Source organism: Artemia franciscana, chromosome 1 (assembly GCF_032884065.1).
Source record: "Artemia franciscana chromosome 1, ASM3288406v1, whole genome shotgun sequence".
Lineage (NCBI taxonomy): Eukaryota > Metazoa > Arthropoda > Branchiopoda > Anostraca > Artemiidae > Artemia > Artemia franciscana.
In genome coordinates, this window is record NC_088863.1 from 36,675,720 (window position 1) to 36,697,543 (window position 21,824).

General features: G+C 37.1%; 1 protein-coding gene and 1 pseudogene across 1 annotated transcript in view; one reads left to right on the forward strand and one right to left on the reverse strand.

Annotated features, from left to right (window-relative positions):
• Positions 1-11,210, forward strand: part of LOC136030006 (histone H5-like) — a 38,942-nt gene extending 27,732 nt beyond the window's left edge. The window contains exon 5 of the mRNA XM_065708650.1: positions 10,550-11,210. Coding sequence (XP_065564722.1) covers positions 10,550-11,209 — 660 coding nt within the window. The 3' untranslated portion in view covers position 11,210. The remainder of the gene's footprint in view (positions 1-10,549) is intronic.
• Positions 11,211-12,994: 1,784 nt separating this feature from the next.
• Positions 12,995-13,113, reverse strand: LOC136033850 (5S ribosomal RNA; annotated as a pseudogene).
• Positions 13,114-21,824: the final 8,711 nt, after the last annotated feature.

Below are 21,824 nucleotides of genomic sequence, written 5' to 3' on the forward strand. Positions count from 1 at the left end.
GAGGGCAACTAGGCTTCCTCTCCCGCTCTTTTTTTCTCAAAATCATTCGATCAAAATTATGAGAAAGCCATTTAGTCAAAAAAAAAAATATACAAATTTTTTTTTTAATTATTCCTCAGCGGAGAGCCAAAATCAAAACATGCATTGATTCAAAAACGTTCAGAAATTAAATAAAAAAAAAACAAACAAGTTTTTTAAATGAAAGTAAGGAGCGACATTAAAACTTAAAACTTACAGAAATTACTCCGTATATGAAAGGGGCTTTTCCTTCTCAACACCCCGCTCTTTACGCTAAAGTTTTTTACTGTTTTAAAATGTAGAGTTAAGAGAAAGAGTCAAACGTTAGCGTAAAGAGCGGGGCGTTGAGAAGGAAAAGCCCCTTTCATATACGGAGTAATTTCTGTAAGTTTTAAGTTTTAATGTCGCTCCTTACTTTCCTTTAAAAAACTTGTTTTTTTTTAATTTAATTGAGAAAGGGGCAACTTCCTCATGCACCCAACAATCCTTTTGAGGTTCAAGTTTCAATGTTGCTCCCTACTTTCAGTTGAAAAAACGAAAAATGTTTTATTTATCATAGTCTTTTTGTTTTATTAAATAAAAAAACAAGTTTTTCTAACTGAAAGTAAGGAGCAACATTAAAACTTAAAACGAACAGAAATTAATCCGTGTATAAAAGGGTCCGTTCCCTTCTCAACGCCCCGCTCTTTACGCTAAAGTTTGAATATTTCTCTCAACTCTACTTTTTAAAACATTAAAAAACTTTAGCGTAAAGATCGGGGCGTTGAGAAGGGAACGGCCCTTTTCATACACGGAGTAATTTCTGTTCGTTTTAAGTTTTAATGTCGCTCCTTACCTTCAGGTAAAAAAAACTTGTTTTGTTTATTTAATTTCTGAACGGTTTTTAATTAATACATGTTTTGATTTTGGATCTTCACACATAAATAATTAAAACGAAATTTGCATATTAATTTTCTTTGGCTTAAAGGCTTTCTCATAGTTTTAATAGGAAGTATTTGAGAAAAAAGGAGTAAGGGAGGATTCCTAGTTGCCCTCAAATTTTCTTATTACTTAAAAAGGTCACTAGAACTTTTAATTTTTTACGAACGTTTTCATTAGTAAAAACATACATAACTTGCGAATTAGCTTACGTAACGACATTCTAAATTTGTAAGTTTTTATTACGTATATGAGGGGGTTCAACCCCTCGAATACCTTACTCTTTACACTAAAACTTGAACTTTGTCCCAATTCCTTAAGAATGACCCCTGAATCACAAAGGCCGTAGAATAAATATTTGAAATTATTAAAAATACTTTAGCATAAAGAGCGATTATTACGAGGAGGTGAACCCCTCATATGCGTAATAATCTCTGTTCGTTTTAAGCTTTAATGCTGCTCCTTACTTTCAGTTGAAAATACTCTTCATATTTATTTTTTCATTTTTTTTTAAAATAATATTAGAAAGTCCTTCGCCCCCTTCATTTAAATTTTCTTCTCCCATGACAAATTCCTCCATAGAAAGATAGTCCCACATAACCCCCTCCTCCTCTCACCTTCTCCCTCCCCCAAACCAAAATTTTTTTCCTGAAAACGTCTGTACGCTTCCCAGTGGCCATTTATCTGTAAACAATGGTCAAAGTTTGTAACTTGCAGCCACTCCCACGGGGACTGAGAAGGAGTAAGTCGTCCCTAAAGACAAAGTTATTAGGTTTTTTCGACTATGGTGGATAAAATGGCTATCTTAAAATTTCGATCCGGTGACTTTGGGGAAAATGAGCGTAGGAGGGGGCCTAGGCGCCCTCCAAATTTTTTGTCACTTCAAAAGGGCACTAGAACTTTTAATTTCCGTTAGAATGAGCCCTCTTACAACATTCTAGGACCTCTGGGTCGGTACGATCATCATTTTTTCCCTTTGAAAAATAAAATAAAAAAGAAACACGCATCAGTGATCTGTCTTCTGGCAATAAATGCGAAATTCCACATTTTTGTAGATAAGATCTTGAAACTTCTACCATAGGGTTCTCTGGTACGTTGTATCTGATGGTGTGATTTTCGTTAAGATTGTGTTACTTTCAGGGGTGTTTCCCCCAATTTTCTAAAATAAGGCAAATTTTCTCAGGCTCGTAACTTTTGATGAATAAGACTAAACTTGATGGAACTTATATATTTAAAATCAGCATTGAAACTCATTTCTATTGATGTAGTTATTGGTATAAAAATTCTGCTTTTTAGAGTTTCAGTTACTATAGAACCGGGTCGTTCCTTACTACAGTTCGTTACCACGAACTGTTTGATTTCTGATCGTTTTTTAAATTATGTCCTCTGGCTCCCCCTGCATGGAAATTTCCTTTCCTCCATTAAAGTTCCTCAATGTAAAGATCCTCCCACGTAATCCCCTGTATACTTACAGGGGATATCTGAATCCCCTTATATATATCTGTATACTTCTCGATAACCAATACTATATGTAAACAATGGACAAAGTTCATAGCTTGCAGCCCTTCTCATGAGATTGTGGGGGGTCAATTCATCCTCAAATGCATGATTACTAGATCTTTCGACTATGCTGAACAGAATAGCTATCAATAGAATTCGTAACTTTGGGAGAAACCGGGCACGGAAGGGGGGCTAGGTGCCCTCCAATATTTTTGGTGACTTAAAAAGGACCCTGGAACTTACGATTTCTGACTACATGTGCCTTCTTCCGACCCTCTAGGATCACTGGTTAATACAGATACCTCTGAAAAAGAAAAAGAAAATTATCCGGTATCATTCTTCTGGCAAAAATGCAAAATTCCACATATTTGTATTTAGAAGCTTGAAAACTCAACAGTAAAGTTCTATGATATTCTGAATATGATGGTGTGATTTTAATTAAGATCACTTGACATTTTGGGGCTGTTTACCCCCTTTTTCAGAAATTGAGCAAATTTTCTTGGGTTCGTAACTTCAGATGGTTAACAGTAAACTGCATGATTTTCTTATATTTTAAATAAGCATAAAGATTTGATTATTTAACGTATATATTGTTATCTAGACTCTGTTTCTCAAAGTTTTATTGATCCACATTGTTCCTACTTCAAAATCTTCACCTATACGCATAAAAATATTAAAAGCATATACGCAGCTGGTAACTTTTGCTCCCCGTCAAAATATGGAAATTGTTATATCCTAATTTATACTATAGTTACTATGATATCCTAAAGTAAAATACCTTTTTTCAAAATCTTCTACACTGAAATTTTTATTATCTCTTTTTTTATTCTAAAGACCTTTATTTTGTTTCTAAATTTTAAATCGTGAACTGTGAAATGAAATTTACACAGCATACTCAAAAAGCAAAAACAGCCCCTTGGAAGCGACCTTAATTCCCTGTTCGGCAATTCTAAGGGCTTCAATTTGGGTAGGGCGATTAACCTCCTAAATTTTTGACCCTCGCCTCTATATTCTCACATTAGGTTCTTTAGTGTTTTCATCGACAAATGTCTTTTATTGTATTTTTATTTCCAAGATATAAAAAAACGCAAAATTGTTTCAATCTAAATTTTGAAAAATACATTGTGCCCTCTCCAATTCGTTTTCATGAATTGACATCTTTGTCCCCCCTCTCCTATTTTATGCCTCAACATAACGTGTATTTCTCTTTTAAAAGGGGTCTGAATAATCTTGCACTCAGACTTCTTGAAACTTCTAAAAATGTATTTATTTGTTTTTATAATATTTTCATCTAGGACACTCAAACCATCCTTCAGTGGATCAGATTTGATCTGTTGGGGGTAGGCTATGACTCATGTCTATAGAGAGGTAAAGCGAGGCACTATCCACTCCTTATACAGATTAAATAAAAAAAACAAGTTTTTTTAACTGAAAGTAAGGAGCGACATTAAAACTTAAAACGAGCAGAAATTACTTCGTATATGAAAGAGGCTGCTTCCTCATCAACGCCTCGCTCTTTACGCTAACGTTTGACTCTTTCTCTCAATTCTTCTTTTTAAAACAGTAAAAAACTTTAGCGTAAAGAGTGGGGCGTTGATGAGGAAGCAGCCTCTTTCATATACGAAGTAATTTCTGGTCGTTTTAAGTTTTAATGTCGCTCCTTACTTTCAGTTAAAAAAACTTGTGTTTTTTATTTAATTTCTGAACGTTTTTGAATCAATGCATGTTTTGATTTTGGCTCTCCGCAGAGGAATAATTAAAACAAAATTTGCATTTTTTTTTGGCTAAATGGCTTTCTCATAATTTTGATCGAATGATTTTGAGAAAAAAAGAGCGGGGGAGGAAGCCTAGTTGCCCTCCGATTTTTTGGTTAATTAAAAAGGCAACTAGAATTTTTAATTTTTTACGAATATTTTTATTAGTAAAAGATTTACGTAACTTATAAATTAGCTTACGTAAAGAACTTTTGTATTCTCATATTTTTATTACATATATGAGGGGGTTCACCCCCTTGTCAGATCCTCGCTCTTTACACTAAAGCTTAAATTTTGTCCCAATTCATTAAGAATGACCCCAGAATCACAAAAGCCGTAGAATAAATAGTTGAAATTGCTAAAAATACTTTAGCGTAAAGAGCGAGGTATTAGGAGGAGGTGAGCCCCTCAAATGGGTAATAATTTCTGTTTGTTTTAAGTTTTAATGCTGCTCTTTACTTCTAGCTGAAAGAACTTTTTCATATTTATTTTTTCATTTTTTTTTTAAATAATGCTAGTAAATCCTGCGCTCCCTTCATGGAGATTTTCTTCCCCCATGACAAACTATCGATGGAAAGTTCCCCCAGCATATCCCCCTCTTCTCAACCCCTCCCCCAACCAAAAAAATCCTCCTGAAAACGCCTGTACACTTCCCAATAACCATTACTATATGTAAGCACTGGTCAAAGTTTGTAACTTGTTGCCCCTCCCACAGGGACTGTGGGGGAGTAAGTCGTCCCCAAAGACATAGTTATAAGGTTTTTCGACTGCGCTGAATAAAATGGCTATCTCAGAATTTTGATTTGTTGACTTTGGTAAAATAATTAGCGTGGGAGGGGGCCTAGGATTTTGAAGCAATAGTTTAGGGAATTCACACAGTCACACCTCTTTTACCCTTATATATTTAAACATTCCATATTTCGTATGACTATGGGTCAGAATCTGCAATCTATTTCAAATTCTATCAGACAGTTCGTGGTCACAAAGTGTAAATAAGGAGAGACCTGGCTTAATAGTAACCGAAACTGTAACAAACTGAATTTTGATACCAATTTATACATCAAAAGAATCGGATTTTCCGGTGATTTTAAATATAAGTTTCATCAAGTTTAGTCTTACCCATAAAAAATTACGAGCCTGAGAAAAAATTGGGTAAAACACCCTAAAAGTCATACAATCTTATTGCAAATTACACCATAATTATTCACCGTATCAAAGAACCCTACGGTATAGGTTTCAAGCTCCTAGCTGCAAAAATGTGGAATTTTGTGTTATTATAAGAAGAAAGATTACAGATGCGTGATCATATGTGTGTTTTATTTCCAGGGGTGATCGTATCGACTCAGGGGCTCTAAGATGCCACGATAGGGATCATTCGAACGGAATTAAAAGTTCTAGTGCCCTTTTTAAGGGACAAAAAAATTTTGGGCAACTAGGCTCTCTCCCGCGCTCATTTTTTCCCAAAATCACCCGATAAAAATTTTGAGATAGTCATTTTGATCAGCATAGTCGAAAAATCAAATAACTATGTCTTTGAGGACGACTTAATCCCCCACAGTCCCTGAGGGAAGGGCTGCAAGTTATGAACTTTGCCCATTGTTTACCTAAAGTATTGGTTATTAGGAAGTATACATAAGTTTTCAAGGGAGATTTTTTTCTGGTGGGGGTGGGAGTGGGGGGAAGGGGTTACCTGAGAAGATCTTTCCATTGAGGAATTTTCAATGGGGTAGGAGAATTTCCATGAAGGAGGCGGTGGATTTTCCAGCATTCTGTAAAAAACAATGGAAAATTAAATAAAAAAACAAGTTTTTTCAACTTAAAATAAGGAACTACATTAAAACCTAAAACGAAAAGAAATTATTACGTGTATGAGGGGGCTCGTCCTTTCCTCAATACCTCGCTCTTTACGCTAAAGTATTTTTAGTAGTTTCAAAAGAGCTATTTATTCTAATTAAACGGCCTTTGTGATTCAGGAGTCATTTTTAAAGAATTGGAACAAAATTCAAACTTTAGCTTAAAGAGCGAGGTATTGACGAGGGAGTGAACCCCCTTGCATATGCAATAGAAATATACGACTATAGAAGTTCGTTACGTAAGTTGATTAGTAAATTACGTATATTTATTACTAATAAAAACGTTCTTAAATAAAACTGAAAGTTCCAGGGGCCTTTTTAAGCAACCAAAAAAAATTGGAGGGTAACTACGAAACATGAGAAGTGGAAGCCCTGGAACAAGGGAAAAGATGCCTAGTGGCTATATTTATACGGAGCGCCAGCCGCGCGATAGAGTAACAGGTTATGGGTAAGACTTTAGTAATATAAATAAAACGGGCTTTCAAGAAAACTTGTTAGTTTGTCAAAAACCTTACAGCCAGTGTTGCCAGATGTAGCATAATTCCACGGAATGTAGCATAATTAGGAACCAAAAGCATCCAAGCATAATCCTCCTAAAGATAGCATAATTTAAGACGATGTAGAACAACTCATAACGTCACATCAATAAAACGAACACCAAAGATGGCTTGTCGAATTTTTCGACCAAACTAAAGTAAAATTTTCGGCACATCGATAGACTACGAACCATCTGGTATTTTTTTTATTCTGATCCTGTGGTCTATGATCTATGGCAAAGAAAAGCGCACGCAAGATATTTGAATTTAAAGACATGTGGTGATTGAATGGATTGGATTGGTGAAGATGATTGTTTGATGAAATTTTGAGATTTAGAGGAGTTTCATTTTGTTGTGTTTGGTGGTGAAAAGTGAGAGAATTTTGCTGTGCAATGATGCAAGACACTGAAAGTAATAGCAGAAGATTTGAAACTAGTCCAAGACATGGAGCTTGGTAGAACGAAAATGACTTCTATCAAAAAGAAAATTCTACACAAGGATGAAAATTCTCAGATAGCTGCAGAGCTCAAAGACTCGTTCTTCAGTTTACTACTAGACGAATCTACCGACAGTACACTGGATAAATACTTGTGTGTTCTAGTAAAATACGCCAGGAAGAGTGATGGGAAGATCTGCACAGATTTGTTCGGGATGATCAGACTTTAACCTACCAATCTTTCTGCTGATGGTATTTTTTCGTAGTTGAGAGAGTTTTTCGTTGGCGGAAATCTATCTTTGAACCACATTAATGGTCTGGCCTGTGACGGTGCGTCTATGCTGGTTGGGGCCAACAATTAATGTTATTCGCGATGCTGTCACCTACACAGAACATGCCAAGATAAAGACTGTAACTGCTATGGATGTAGTCTACGCTCTGAAGCGTCAAGGTCGTACATTGTATGGCTTTGGTAGTTAATGGTTTCTAAATGCCTTTTGAACTGTCCCCCTACCCAAAGGCCTTTTTAAAGGCCAACAAATCTTTAAACACTTTCTAGCCCAGGTTCTATGAGCCTTTTCTATATTGTGCATTTAAAATGTCGGTAAATACTTTTCTTTTCTTTTCGTCTCAGGTACTATATCTGATTCGAATTTTGCAAACAAATTACCATTGCTATTTTACTGTATTTAGCTTTTCCTTGCATATTTGAATAAAGTTGTTTATTCTCATCATGGGATTATTCAAGGAAATAGTTGTTGCTATTCCACACGGCACAAGCCTATTCTTTCATATTGGAATGAAGATAGTAGGAACGGAGGAAAATGTGTTTCTACTCTTACTAAATTGCCGCTGGACCTTACAGCTTGGACACAAGTATATTATTGCATTAGTTATTTGCAGTTGATAAACAAGTATGAAAAGCTGGCAACATTTTAGATAGCAAATGAATTTCCTTGAAAACTTGACTCTGAGAATAAAGCCCAAAATCATGAGTTTCAAACTATAACAAAAGGCATCCGAAGGACTTTAACTTAGAGGTCCAAAAATAACACCAAATGGACTTTTGGCTGGTATTCACCATTGAAATATATTGCATTTTAATGCTAAGCATTGAATATATTAGTTTGTTCCAACATTGCATTTGATCTTTTGAAATAAAAGACACCATAAGCCTATAAAAATTACTTTATTTGTGATTACATAGCATTTATTTGTGATCATATAACAACAGTTTGTTTTGCGTTTTAACTTTTGCAAAAAAAAAAAAAAAAAAATGCCATTTGTGGTTTAACTTTTTGAGTTTTTTTTTTTAATTTAATTTATGATTTCTATGTTTGTTTTTAACCAAAACTCGAAAACAAACTGCAGAAAGGGGGACATTTCTCCGATTTAAAATAATTCCTTTTTGACTGGAACGTATATTAAACTTTCAGATAGCCTATGATCGAAATAAATAAAAGCGGTTTGCTTCAGCTTTGCCTCCCCCGCCCCTGCATCTCAAATACATTATAGTGCTATTTTTTAAAATATAATACTAAAATAAAGTAATTTTTTTTTGTTATTAGAATACAAATTTGACAAAAAAGCCTCAAAATTTCAATACCCTTGGCTTTTCGAAAAAAAGACTATAAGTAATAAAAGCCTTTGTTTCGAAAAAAGAGATAAAAAAAATGCATCCAAGTTCCTTTGACTCTTCTTTTGTTGAAAATTGTCGTTCTGAAGGGATTCTGATTAAAAAGCATAAAAAAGACTTCAGAGATGCTTGTTTTTAGAAGCCTTTTCGTCCAACTCATATCCTCCCTTTACTACCATCACTAGAGATTTAGATATCAAAATCTAAAAGGCAGATATTCTTTACTCACTTATTCATATAAATCTAATGATTGTAAATGTGTCAATTTTTTTTCATAATTAGGCTAATTTGTGCTTTCTATTGTTCGATATTAAGCAAACTCGAAAATATACTGTAGAAAGGGACATTTCTCAGGTTACAAATAATTTTGTTTTAAGTGTTTTGTATATTGAACTTTTCTATAGGCTGTGATTAAAACAAATAAAAACGGTTCCCTTCCGCTCCCAACCCCTCGCATCTCGGAAATCTTACAATGTTATTTTTGTCTTTTTAAATATAAATTTAAAATAAAAGGAAATTTATCAAACAGTTCGTGGTAACGAACTGTAATAAGGGGCGACCCGGCTCAATAGTAAACGAAACTCTAAAAACGGAATTTTGATGCTACAAGATACATCAAAAGAATTGAATTTTTACCTTGATTCTAAATATATAAGTTTCAATTAATTTAATCTTTGTCATCAAAAGTTACGAGCCTGAGAAAATTTGCCTTATTTTGGAAAATAGGGGGAAACATCCCTTAAAAGTCATAGAATCTTAACGAAAATCACACCATCGCATCCGGCGTATTAGAGAACCCTATAGCAAAAATTTCAAGCTCCTATCTAAAAAAATGTGGAATTTCGTATTTTTTGCCAGAAGACAAATCACGGATGCGTGTTTATTTGTTTGTTTGTTTGTTGGTTTGTTTTTTTTTCCCAGGGGTCATCGTATCGACCAAGTGGTCCTAGAGTGTCACAAGAGGGCTCATTCTTACAGAAATGAAAAGTTCTAGTGCCCTTTTTAAGTGATCAAAAAAATTGGAGGGCATATAGGCCCCTCCCACGCTCATTTTTTTCCAAAAGTCAACGGATTAAAATCTTGAGATAGCCATTTTGTTCCGCATAGTCGAAAACCATAATAACTATGTCTTTGGGAATGACTTACTCTCCCATAATCCCTGGGGGAGGGGCTGCAAGTTACAAGCTTCGCTGCTTACGCTAAAGTTTGACTCTTTGCCACAATTCTACTTTTTAAAACAATTAAAAGCTTTAGCGTAAAGAGCGAGCGATTGCAGAGGGGACAACACATTTCATATACGGAGTAATTTCTGTTCGTTTTCAGTTTTAATGTCGCTCCTTACTTTCAGTTAAAAAAAAACTAGTTTTTTTTATTTAATTTTCATTAAAATACGAGTTTGACACTTTAAGCCTCAAATTTAGGTGTCGTTTCTTACTGCTTTATCTTCTGTGTTTTTAGCTGGAGTTTGGGAATAAATTTAAATACGATATTTCAAACACACATGCATCTATGTTACATTTTCTGAAAGTTCTTGTACTGGATTTCACTAATAAAAAATAAAAAGTGGACACCGAGGATATAAATTCCCAGCAAAAAGGTGTTTATTAAGATTGAACACTAGTTTTGACCGATTTCCACTATTCTCCGCCCATTTGCTGGCAAGTAAGCACAAATGAAGCGTTAAAAAAAAAATGTCTACTTGTAGAAAAATGACCAGTCTATCCTTTAGTATAGGTTTCATTCCTCAAAAGCTTACCTCCTAGTCGAAAATTTGAATAAAGCCATTCCAAACAAACACAACCACGGCCGAAATTCCTTAGCGAAATTATGTATTGGATATTTAGTCGCGCTAGTGATAGAGAGAAGTTAGAAAAGAATTGGAAATGTCTGAATTTTAGGCTCAAGTGGCACCAACATCTGTAGAATCCCAGAGCATGGCTTCACCAGCCAAGAAGGAAAAGAAAGCAAAGGCTCCAAAACCAGCTAAGGTTGCAAAACCTAAAGGGGATAAAAAAGCCAAGGCACCAGCAAACCACCCAAAATACACCGAAATGATCACCAAATCCATTGCTGACCTTAAAGAACGCGGGGGATCTAGCCGTCAGGCCATTCTCAAATACATAATGGCCAATTTCCAGGTTAGCAATGATGCCAATGTTGTGAATATGCAACTTAAGCAAGCTTTGAAGCGCTGCCTTGCAAATGGAATTGTTATAAATCCCAAAGGTACTGGCGTAACTGGTTCTTTTAAGCTTGCAAAGCCTATCAAGGCCGAAAACCCCAAGGCTGGAGAGCCTGCCAAGCCCACAGCTAAGAAGACATCAGTCAAGAAAACAGCCAAACCTACTGCAGTTAAAAAGTCAACTTCAGCCAAAAAGGCTACCAAGCCAATGGCTGGTAGCAAGAAACCTGTTGAGACTTTCAAGAAACCCGCTGTAGCCAAAAAAGCAGTAGCAGCAAAGAAGTCGACACCTAAGAAGGTGTCGTCAGTCAAGAAAGCTCCCGGCAAGAAAGTGGCATCTAAAAAGTCAGTAGCTAAGAAACCAGCTAAACAGTAATGTGTGCAATAGATCTATCCTACAGTATCAAACAGCCCTTTTCAGGGCTATCAAAGCAAATGCTCGAAACTCTGTTCAGAAAGTTATAATGCTATCAATTTCAAATTTTGACTGTCTACTTTTCCCTTTCAAGTATAATTTAGCTGTTGTTTGAGCACAAAACACGTTCTATAATAGTTAATTTTGCATTCTAGCGCTATTGCTGTCTAAAAAACACCATCTTGGACTAAATTTTACGGCTGAATCGTAAGGTTCAAACTCAATAATAAAGTGCTCTCATTGATAAATATACAAATACATCGCCATAGCTGAATGGGTAGAGCGGCGCCTTCAAATCGTTGAAGGGAAGGATCCATTCCCGACAAGGCTGATCAATGATAACTAATATAATTTACACAAGGTAAAAATAATGATGATTATACAACGGAAAAGAATATATTTAAATCCTGTTTTTGCTTAGGACAATGTAACTTTTTTTTTTTTTTTAAACAGATTCATTAAGGAAGCGTAAATCATTCCAACTAGGCACATAAATAATAGTACTATTTTGCAGGGAAATGCCACAATTATAAATATTCTTGCTTAATTTCTTTTTTCAAATTCCGACAATAAAGAAAAGTTTGATTTGAAAAAGTTCCGACTGTTTTTGTTTGTATTGTTTTCTTTTTTAACAATGCAACACATCAATCGCAATCTTGGCAAAAGCAAAAAAGAAGAACCACAGATTACCTACAAATGACTCGCTAGCTTCTGAGCAGAAATTGTTCGCCCAGGTAGAGCGGTTCCTTGAATATAGTCTAAAAGTTAAGTATTTGATTAAAGTCAGTCGTTTGTGTTGCGCTCTTGAAGGAGCAAGTACATTGGTATCATTGATACTACTGAAAGACAAAGATAGTTGAACTGTACAATGGAGCAGAGTCCGAAAACATTTGAATGGACTTTGGGCCCGAAAACATATAAAGACGATTTGGACATGGACAAATCAAAGACTAACTTTAAAGTCTTTGACTTAAGTCAGCTGTTTACACGGCGCTATTGAAGGAACAAACAGATTTTTGGTGTAGATGCTACTGAAAGACAAAAGTAGTTGAACTGTACAATGGAATTGAGCCTAAAAATATATGAAGACGATTTGGACATAAATACACTGTTGAGTGAGCTTTTATCAGAAATTACTGGTAAAGTGCCCCCAATGGGATATACTAAATTACACGCCAACTTTTTGGAAATCAGGAATGAGTGTGTGTCAACTGTTGTTTTGGCTTAGCTAATGTGCCAATAAATAAAGTCAAAAATTGTGACCAAAGTGACATTATAAGTCCCATATATATATTTGACCGATCAAGGAGATGCCCCAAGGGCTGAAGAACCCATTCCGGCAGAGGAAAATTAACCATTTAAAACTCTCTGTTTCTTGGTGGCTTTCAACTTGATTTAGTTGCTGGAATTGTCAACAAAAAATATCTTGGGGGCTTATAATGTCACTTCGGTTCCAATTTTTGACTTTATTAAATTGGCTTAAATAAATGTGAGTCAACTTTTGTGGCTGTTCATTTTTCGCCCTCATTTAGTGGCTAATCATCTAAGCCAAAACAGTTGACTCGCATTTATTTATTACCGATAGATGGAATCAGGGAAATGTCCAATTTAGTCTCTCTTTTTTCTCTTATATAAAATATAATTAGCTTGGTGTTGTTAGAATAAGGAAACGAGTTTGTTAAAGAATATTATTTTACTTTGAATAAAAAGAAATCATAATAAAAACATAAAAAACAAAAAAAAAGATGCCAACAGCACCCGGTGTTCCCATGCGGTCACCCATCCAAGTACTGACAGGGCCCGACGTTGTGTGACTTCCAGGATCTGACGAGACTGGGTACTTTCAACGTGGTATGGCCGTTGGCTGAAAGATTTTATAACAAAATGATTGTTGATCCACAAACTGAAAAGAAACAAAATGCCTAATTTTAGAGTCGAATCAGAGAATCAGAAAGAATCAGAAAGAATCGAAAGAATCAGAATATGATTATCAATTGTTTTTTTGTTTTTTTTTTTAACCTCTTTTCATTCTGAAACAAAACGACAAGCCGCCCAAAATGTTTCTACCTTTGATGACTACCCTATGGCTTCCTAGGCTAGTTTAGATTAGTCGAATTAGAAGCTCTTTGCATCGGCTCATGGTTATATTTAAAAACAGTTCCTCGATTTTTGCGCATAATCTATTGGTTTCTTAGGTGAAAATGAGCTTCCTCTCAAATTCCTATGCTTTGTAACGAGATCAATGTAGAACAGACTTTATTGCTTGTAACAAAAGGGTAAGGTTAAAATATTTATTCATATTTTGTTGGGGTATAATTTAACGATTTTCAAGGAAAATGTTTCCCCCACCTCCAGTAAATTCTTACGCGTTGTTACTAGGTAGGTAAATGTGGAAGGTTTCCTTTTCACATTCAGTATCCTAGATTTCATAGCTTTGTCCTTTCCAGGTGGTCACACGCTATAGAGCAATTCAATTAATTTGTAGCCCTTAAAAGGGCTGTTGGTTAATTTGGGGTTGGGCCTGGAGCTAAAAATTAGATTCATTTAAGCCTTTGCCGGTTTTTCAGTCTTCTTTGGTACAAGGACTGCTTGAATATTGGGCAAAACGCCTCCTTGGGCAATGGTGACCCCCGACAGAAGCTTGTTGAGTTCTTCATCGTTTCTAATGCCAAGCTGAAGGTGACGAGGAATGATACGAGTTTTTTTGTTATCTCGTGCAGCATTACCAGCGAGCTCAAGGACCTCGGCAGCCAAATACTCCATCACCGCTGCAAGGTAAACAGGTGCACCTGCACCAACTCGCTCCGCATAGTTGCCCTTTCTCAAAAGACGCTGGATCCTTCCCACTGGGAATTGGAGACCTGCCCTGTTTGAACGGGACTTTGCCTTTCCCTTCACATTTCCAACCTTTCCTCTTCCTGACATGTTTTTTATGTTACGAAATTCTTTTAGACTCTTTAATCACGAACAAATTGAAAATGATGTCTGTTTTTGGATGCGCAAACAATTTATACTCCTGCGAGCCAACTGAGTTCCTCTGAGAAAAGAATTGCGTGCGAACTGTAGTTAGTATATAAACGTGTTGGATTCTGTTAAAGAATCTATCAACAATGGCTCCAAAAACTTCAGGAAAAGCAGCAAAGAAAGCTGGTAAGGTGCAGAAAAACATTAGTAAAACTGATAAGAAAAGGAAACGAAAGAGGAAGGAAAGCTACGCCATTTACATTTACAAAGTTCTCAAGCAAGTGCATCCCGGCACTGGTGTTTCTAGCAAGGCAATGAGCATCATGAATAGTTTTGTCAACGATATCTTTGAAAGAATTGCTGCGGAAGCCTCTCGTCTAGCTCACTACAACAAGAGGTCCACCATCACTAGCAGAGAGGTTCAAACTGCTGTTCGGCTGCTCCTACCCGGAGAACTTGCCAAGCATGCTGTTAGTGAAGGCACTAAAGCTGTAACAAAATACACAAGCTCCAAATAAGAGGGGTTTTCCCTGTCTATTTGTGCCCAATCAGCCGGACCCTCCCAAACAGCCCTTTTAAGGGCTACCACCTTATTTTTGAATGCTCTCCAATTGTTTTTACTCTTCCTGGCTTTGATTTGCGAAATTTCAGTTAAACAAGAACCCAGTACTAAACAATATCAGCCGGGCCCTCCCAAACAGCCCTTTTAAGGGCTACCACCTTATTTTTGATTGCTCTCCAATTGTTTTTACTCTTCTTGGCTTTGATTTGCGAAATTTCAGGTAAACAAGAACCCGATACTAAACCCTATCAGCCGGACCCTCCCAAACAGACTGTTTAAGGGCTACCACCTTATTTTTGAATGCTCTCCAATTGCTTTTACTCTTCCTTGCTTTGATTTGCGAAATTTCAGGTAAACAAAAACCCAATACTAAACCCTAATACGAAAAAAGAAAACAACGAAAGTCACCTGTTTCAAAGGCAAAGCTCAATTTGCTTGTTGTATAGAAAGTAATATACTATCGACAAATAGTCAAAGAGAATAGAAAACAGGACCAAGGTCTTTTTCATGACATCCCATCATCAAAACCTTTTCATAGGCTTGTTGGGTCTGGCACTGGGAGCACTCATAGGCACTGGGAGCTATTCATTTTTTGGGTATTTTTGGATGAAAGTAAGTAAAGAATATCTGCCTTTTAGATTTTCATATCTAAATCTCTAGTGATGGTAGTACAGGGAGGATATGAGGTGGACAAGGAGGCTTCTAAAAACAAGCATCTCTGAAGTCTTTTTTTATGCTTTTTAATCAGAATCCCTTTAGAACGACAATTTTCTATAAGACTATAAGTAATAACAGCCTTTGTTTCGAAAAAAAGAGATAAAAAAATTCATCCAAGTTCCTTTGACTCTTCTTTTGTAGAAAATCGTCGTGAAAAATGCAATTGCGACCAAAGCTGCACGCAAGTCGGCTCGTGCTACTGGTGGGGTAAAAAAACCACACAGATACAGGCCCGGAACCGTAGCCCTGAGAGAGATTCGTCGTTATCAAAAGAGTACTGAACTCTTAAAAGGAAATTGCCCTTCCAGAGATTTGTGCGAGAGATTGCCCAGGATTTCAAAACTGACTTGAGGTTCCAGAGTTCGGCTGTGATGGCCCTATAAGAAACCAGCGAGGCGTATCTAGTTGGACATTTTGAGGAAACCAACTTGTGTGCCATTCACGCCAAGAGGGTGACCATCATGCCAAAACATATTCAACTTGCCCGTCGTATCCGTGGCGAGGGAGCTGAAGTACGCTAATTTCTATGCAATTGCATTTTTACCAACGGCCCTTTTAAGGGCCACTAGATGGTTTAAACAAACATGCGAAATGACGTTAAACAGCGTAGTGTTTGGTGAAAAAAAGTAATGATTCAATGGCCTGTTGATACGAAACATCTAATGAAAAGGAAACACGCCGAAATGCCAATTTAGGCAAGCCTAGTAAATTCAAAAATACCCAAAAAATGAACAGCTCCCAATGGGACCCAACAAGCCTATGAAAAGGTTTTTGATGGGATTTCATGAAAAAGACCTTGGCCCTGTTTTCTTTTCTCTTTGACTATTCGTCAATAGCATATTACTTTCCATACAACAAGCAAATTGAGCTTTGCCTTTGAAACAAGCGACTTATGTTGTTTTCTTTTTTCGTATTAGGGTTTATTATTGGGTTCTTTTTTACCTGAAATTTCGCAAATCAAAGCCAGGAAGAGTAAAAGCAATTGGAGAGCATTCAAAAATAAGGTGGTACCCCTTAAAAGGGCTGTTTGGGAGGGCCTGGCTGATAGGGTTTAGTATTGGGTTCTTGTTTACCTGAAATTTCGCAAATCAAAGCCAGGAAGAGTAAAAACAATTGGAGAGCATTCAAAAATAAGGTGGTAGCCCTTAAAAGGACTGTTTGGGAGGGCCCGGCTGATAGAGTTTAGTATTGGGTTCTTGTTTACCTGAAATTTCGCAAATCAAAGCCAGGAAGAGTAAAAACAATTGGAAAGCATTCAAAAATAAGGTGGTAGCCCTTAAAAGGGCTGTTTGGGAGGGTCCGGCTGATAGGATTTAGTATTGGGTTCTTGTTTACCTGAAATTTCGCAAATCAAAGCCAGGAAGAGTAAAAGCAATTGGAGAGCATTCAAAAATAAGGTGGTAGTCCTTAAAAGGGCTGTTTGGGAGGGCCCGGCTGATAGGGTTTAGTATTGGGTTCTTGTTTACCTGAAATTTCGCAAATCAAAGCCAGGAAGAGTAAAAGCAATTGGAGAGCATTCAAAAATAGGGTGGTATTCCTTAAAAGGGCTGTTTGGGAGGGGCCGGCTGATAGGGTTTAGTATTGGGTTCTTGTTTACCTGAAATTTCGCAAATCAAAGCCAGGAAGAGTAAAAACAATTGGAGAGCATCCAAAAATAAGGTGGTAGCCCTTAAAAGGGCTGTTTGGGAGGGCCCGGCTGATAGGGTATAGTATTGGGTTCTTGTTTACCTGAAATTTCGCAAATCAGAGCCTGGAAGAGTAAAAATAATTGGAGAGCATTCAAAAATAAGGTGGTAGCCCTTAAAAGGGCTGTTTGGGAGGGCCCGGCTGATAGGGTTTAGTATTGGGTTCTTGTTTACCTGAAATTTCGCAAATCAAAGCCAGGAAGAGTAAAAGCAATTGGAGAGCATTCAAAAATAAGGTGGTAGCCCTTAAACGGGCTGTTTGGGAGGGCCCGACTGATAGGGGTTTAGTATTGTGTTCTTGTTTACCTGAAATTTCGCAAATCAAAGCCAGGAAGAGTAAAAGCAATTGGAGAGCATTCAAAAACAAGGTGGTAGCCCTTAAAAGGGCTGTGTGGGAGGGCCAGGCTGACAGGGTTTAGTATTGGGTTCTTGTTTACCTGAAATTTCGCAAATCAAAGCCAGGAAGAGTAAAAGCAATTGGAGAGCATTCAAAAATAAGGTGGTAGCCCTTAAAAGGGCTGTTTGGGAGGGCCCGGCTGATAGTGTTTAGTATTGGGTTCTTGTTTACCTGAAATTTCGCAAATCAAAGCCAGGAAGAGTAAAAGCAACTGAATAGCATTCAAAAATAGGGTGGTAGCCCTTAAAAGGGCTGTTTGGGAGGGCCCGGCTGATAGGGTTTAGTATTGGGTTCTTGTTTGCCTGAAATTTCGCAAATCAAAGCCAGGAAGAGTAAAAACAATCGGAGAGCATTCAAAAATAAGGGGGTAGCCCTTAAAAGGGCTGTTTGGGAGGGCCCGGCTGATAGGGTTTAGTATTGGGTTCTTGTTTACCTGAAATTTCGCAAATCAAAGCCAGGAAGAGTAAAAACAATTGGAGAGCATTCAAAAATAAGGTGGTAGCCCTTAAAAGGGCTTTTTGGGAGGGTCCGGCTGATTGGGCGCAAAAAGACAGGGGAAACCCCTCTTATTTGGAGCTTGTGTATTTTGTTACAGCTTTAGTGCCTTCACTAACAGCATACTTGGCAAGTTCTCCGGGTAGGAGCAGCCTCACAGCAGTTTGAACCTCTCTGCTAGTGATGGTGGACCTCTTGTTGTAGTGAGCTAGACGAGAGGCTTCCGCAGCAATCCTTTCAAAGATATCGTTGACAAAGCTATTCATGATGCTCATTGCCTTGCTAGAAAGACCAGTGTCGGGAAGCACTTGCTTGAGAACTTTGTAAATGTAAATGGCGTAGCTTTCCTTCCTCTTTCGTTTCCTTTTCTTATCAGTTTTACTAATATTTTTCTGCGCCTTACCAGCTTTCTTTGCTGCTTTTCCTGTCCTATCAATCCTATCCTAAGACCCTTGGGTATTTTTATATAAAAAGGAAGCTTTCAGATCAACATCTACAGAAACTGTTCATTTGGCATGTTTCAAGAACAAAAAGTACTGGGGTATGGCAACATGTCTCCAGAAGCTAATAGATTAGTCATAAAAACATGAGTTACCTCATTTTTACCCCACCATTCTCCAAGAAAAGCTCTTGGTAATCTTATGCCAAGATTATCTTTCAGAAGGAAACACTTTAATAACCAAGAGCTCACAATTAGTTGTGAGCTCTTGGTTATTCATGGTTATGCCCGTTTGAAAAGACCAAAATCAGCAAAACTTTGTACATAGCTTAGGGCTGTATTTGCCCCCATTACGGGTATTGGAAACCAATTGTAGGGTTGTAACTAGTATATTTTGAAAGACTGTAGAATTAGGAAACAAATGGTATTGCTCTTCTGTTGTTAAAATGGTTCTTTCAGAAAAAGAATCTTTGCAATGGTTACCAGACGATTTGCTCTTACTCCAGGCGTGTACACAGGAATTCAGATTATTTTTAGATGAAAGCTCTATCAGGGGAAAGGGACAAAAAAAAATTTCGAAACAACAATAAAAACACGGGTAATTTAAATGCAAACCCGAAGAAATTATCTAGATATCTTCATACATCCACCAGTTTTGAAAATTTTGCTCCTTTAGCATGCGTCTCCTCCCAAAGTGAATTGCAGTAGGCTATACCTTCTTGTGCCTTGGACCTTTTTAAAATATGGACTTAAAAATTTACCCTCAATTCTAAAACTTAATGGAATATCCTGCATCAGCTCCAAGAGCTGATTCGGTGGGCCCATGGTGTTATTATCCCCCCCCCACTCCAACATATACAAACTTGTAAATATAACCTTCATTTTCATTACACTAAAATATATTTAATAATAAAAGTGATGTAAGTTTTGTTACTTGATACTTGAGCCAAATATCCAAAGTCAAAATGATTATTGGCATTATGTCTGCCAAGTATTACATAAGAAATGTCAACAAGGGTATTAAATTCAATTCATGGTTTTGAAAAGTTAGCTAAAGCAAGCTGTACCGCAAACTACCCGAGACTTACTATTTTAATCACTATTCATACAAGGAATCCTGAACAGTGATTGTTAGTTGGCAAGATAAACGGATGTGATCGTCGTGGTTAAGGTAAAAGAAAACATAAATCAAATAATGTTCAATGGTTATGACTACGACCAAACCCTAACGAATCTGAAAAAAAAGGAATTACATAATAAGTACAGAATATCACGAGAAACATCGTAAATATCTGTTCCAGAGAGGTAGAGGTCGTCGCCCGCTTGAATAGAGTCCTCCAGGAACTTACGAGCCTAACATGACTAATTATGAGTGATTATTTACAGGCTGATTACTGGTAACTAATACCACCAAAAATATTGTCAATGACAATTCTCGTCAATCATTTACCAAATCCAGTAAGACGTTCCATGGATCAATGTTACATATATTTCACTGATAGTATATTATGTGTAGTATTTTCTTCTTTTGAGGATCCCTTTATTAACTTTCATAGTTAGAAGTTATAATTAATTAAATGACTTTGAAAACGAAAATTAATAAAACAGAGATAGAGGATGAGAGGGTGGAGATAAAAATAGTGACAGAGAGGTGGCGAGAAAGAGAGGGAAGAAGAACAGAGATGTGAGAGAGAGAGAGAGAGAGAGAGAGAGAGAGAGAGAGAGAGAGAGAGAGAGAGAGAGAGAGAGAGAGAGAGAGAGAGAGAGAGAGAGAGAGCAATAGAGAGAGGCTGTGTGCTAATTTTACTACTAATACTAACAATTTACTACAGCACCAAGCCACCTGAGGCCAACACAGCAACGGACGCATCTCTCTGCTCCCTCTGCTGCTTCTTCTCCATTACAGTCTATTAACAGCCTAGCTCTTCGCCCCCTCCCAAGCAGTTTTCCTTAAATCTTTCCCATTTCCCTTAAACTTTTCCTTTCCACACCCTCTTAACCCAACCAGGAACGACCTACTTTTTGGCTCGCCCTAAACGCTTGGCCGACAAGGACAACCTTTTTTATCAGCAGAACCTGCCCTAGCCATCTCAAGCTTTTTCATATTATAGCACTAGAAAGGGGATTGAACCACACTTTTCGTTAAACCTATTGGTTGAGATACGGTCAGTCAGTCAAGTACCCAAAAAAAATCCATAGGCAATTTCTCTTGAAAAACATCTAGCAAAACTTCCTCCGTTTTGTATTTTTGTCGTTTTTTTTGTAGCGCTCACGCTTCAAAACTATACTTGACCTCTGTCATCATTGTAGCTTCCGATATTCTAATCTTGATTCGCACAACCGTATAGTTAATTTGAGTTATTCAGATTTTGTATAAACCCAATGAACCCATGCTGCTTTATCCTCAATAGCAATTAAATTATTCTCATACGAACGTTTCGAATGTCTGACAAGATTTCTCATCCTCTTCATTCCATTTTTTAACATTCTGTTGACACCTTTAATGATGAGTAGCCCTCTGAACTAATAGAAATATTTCATAAGTAAAAAAAAATTAACATTCCACCTCTTATTGTCCATCGTTTTCTTTTGAGCAGTACAGTTACCCTCAGTTAGTATCAGGGAAAGATGTAGGGTTACAAGGGGATATGGGGGTATGTAGGGCACTTCCATAACAAAAAGAAACCGAAAATACTCCCTTACTGATCATAAACTGACTAATCCAGGCCATAAGTCCTATGGCACCCATGATTGTTCGATTCTTTTTATTATGGATAACCTTAATTAAAAACATAGAAACAAAACATAATTAGCACAAACATAGCTAGTTACATTCAAATTTCTTAAACCCTTTTACCCATTCTATGTACTGCCTCTAAAACTGGATATATCTTTCCACACCGGCTGGCGGATAAGCCGACAACACTGCCTCTCCATGAAGACCTTTTCTTTTCGGCAGATCAAACATCCTCCGGGGATGACCTTTGTCCGCGCAGCATTCTTCTCAAGGAGTCATCCGGGAAGTTTTTACTTTTGTCTACTTCTATTTATAGCCCTGTTCTCACGAACAGGTCTACCCCTGTTCTCACAAGGAAATGGGCAGCCATCCAGACCATTTGACGCATTTTACGCTATCAATTAATAATACTTCCATGTATCAACAGTGGCTGTTAAGTAATCCTGCGTATAGAGGCCCTTTTTTGTTTTATTGGTCTAGGTGATCTGGCTTGCTCCAAAGATGCGTCTAGAACAACTGTTTTCAGACCCATGTATTCAGGGGCGAATACAGGATTAATAATTTATTTGGGCCAAGTTCT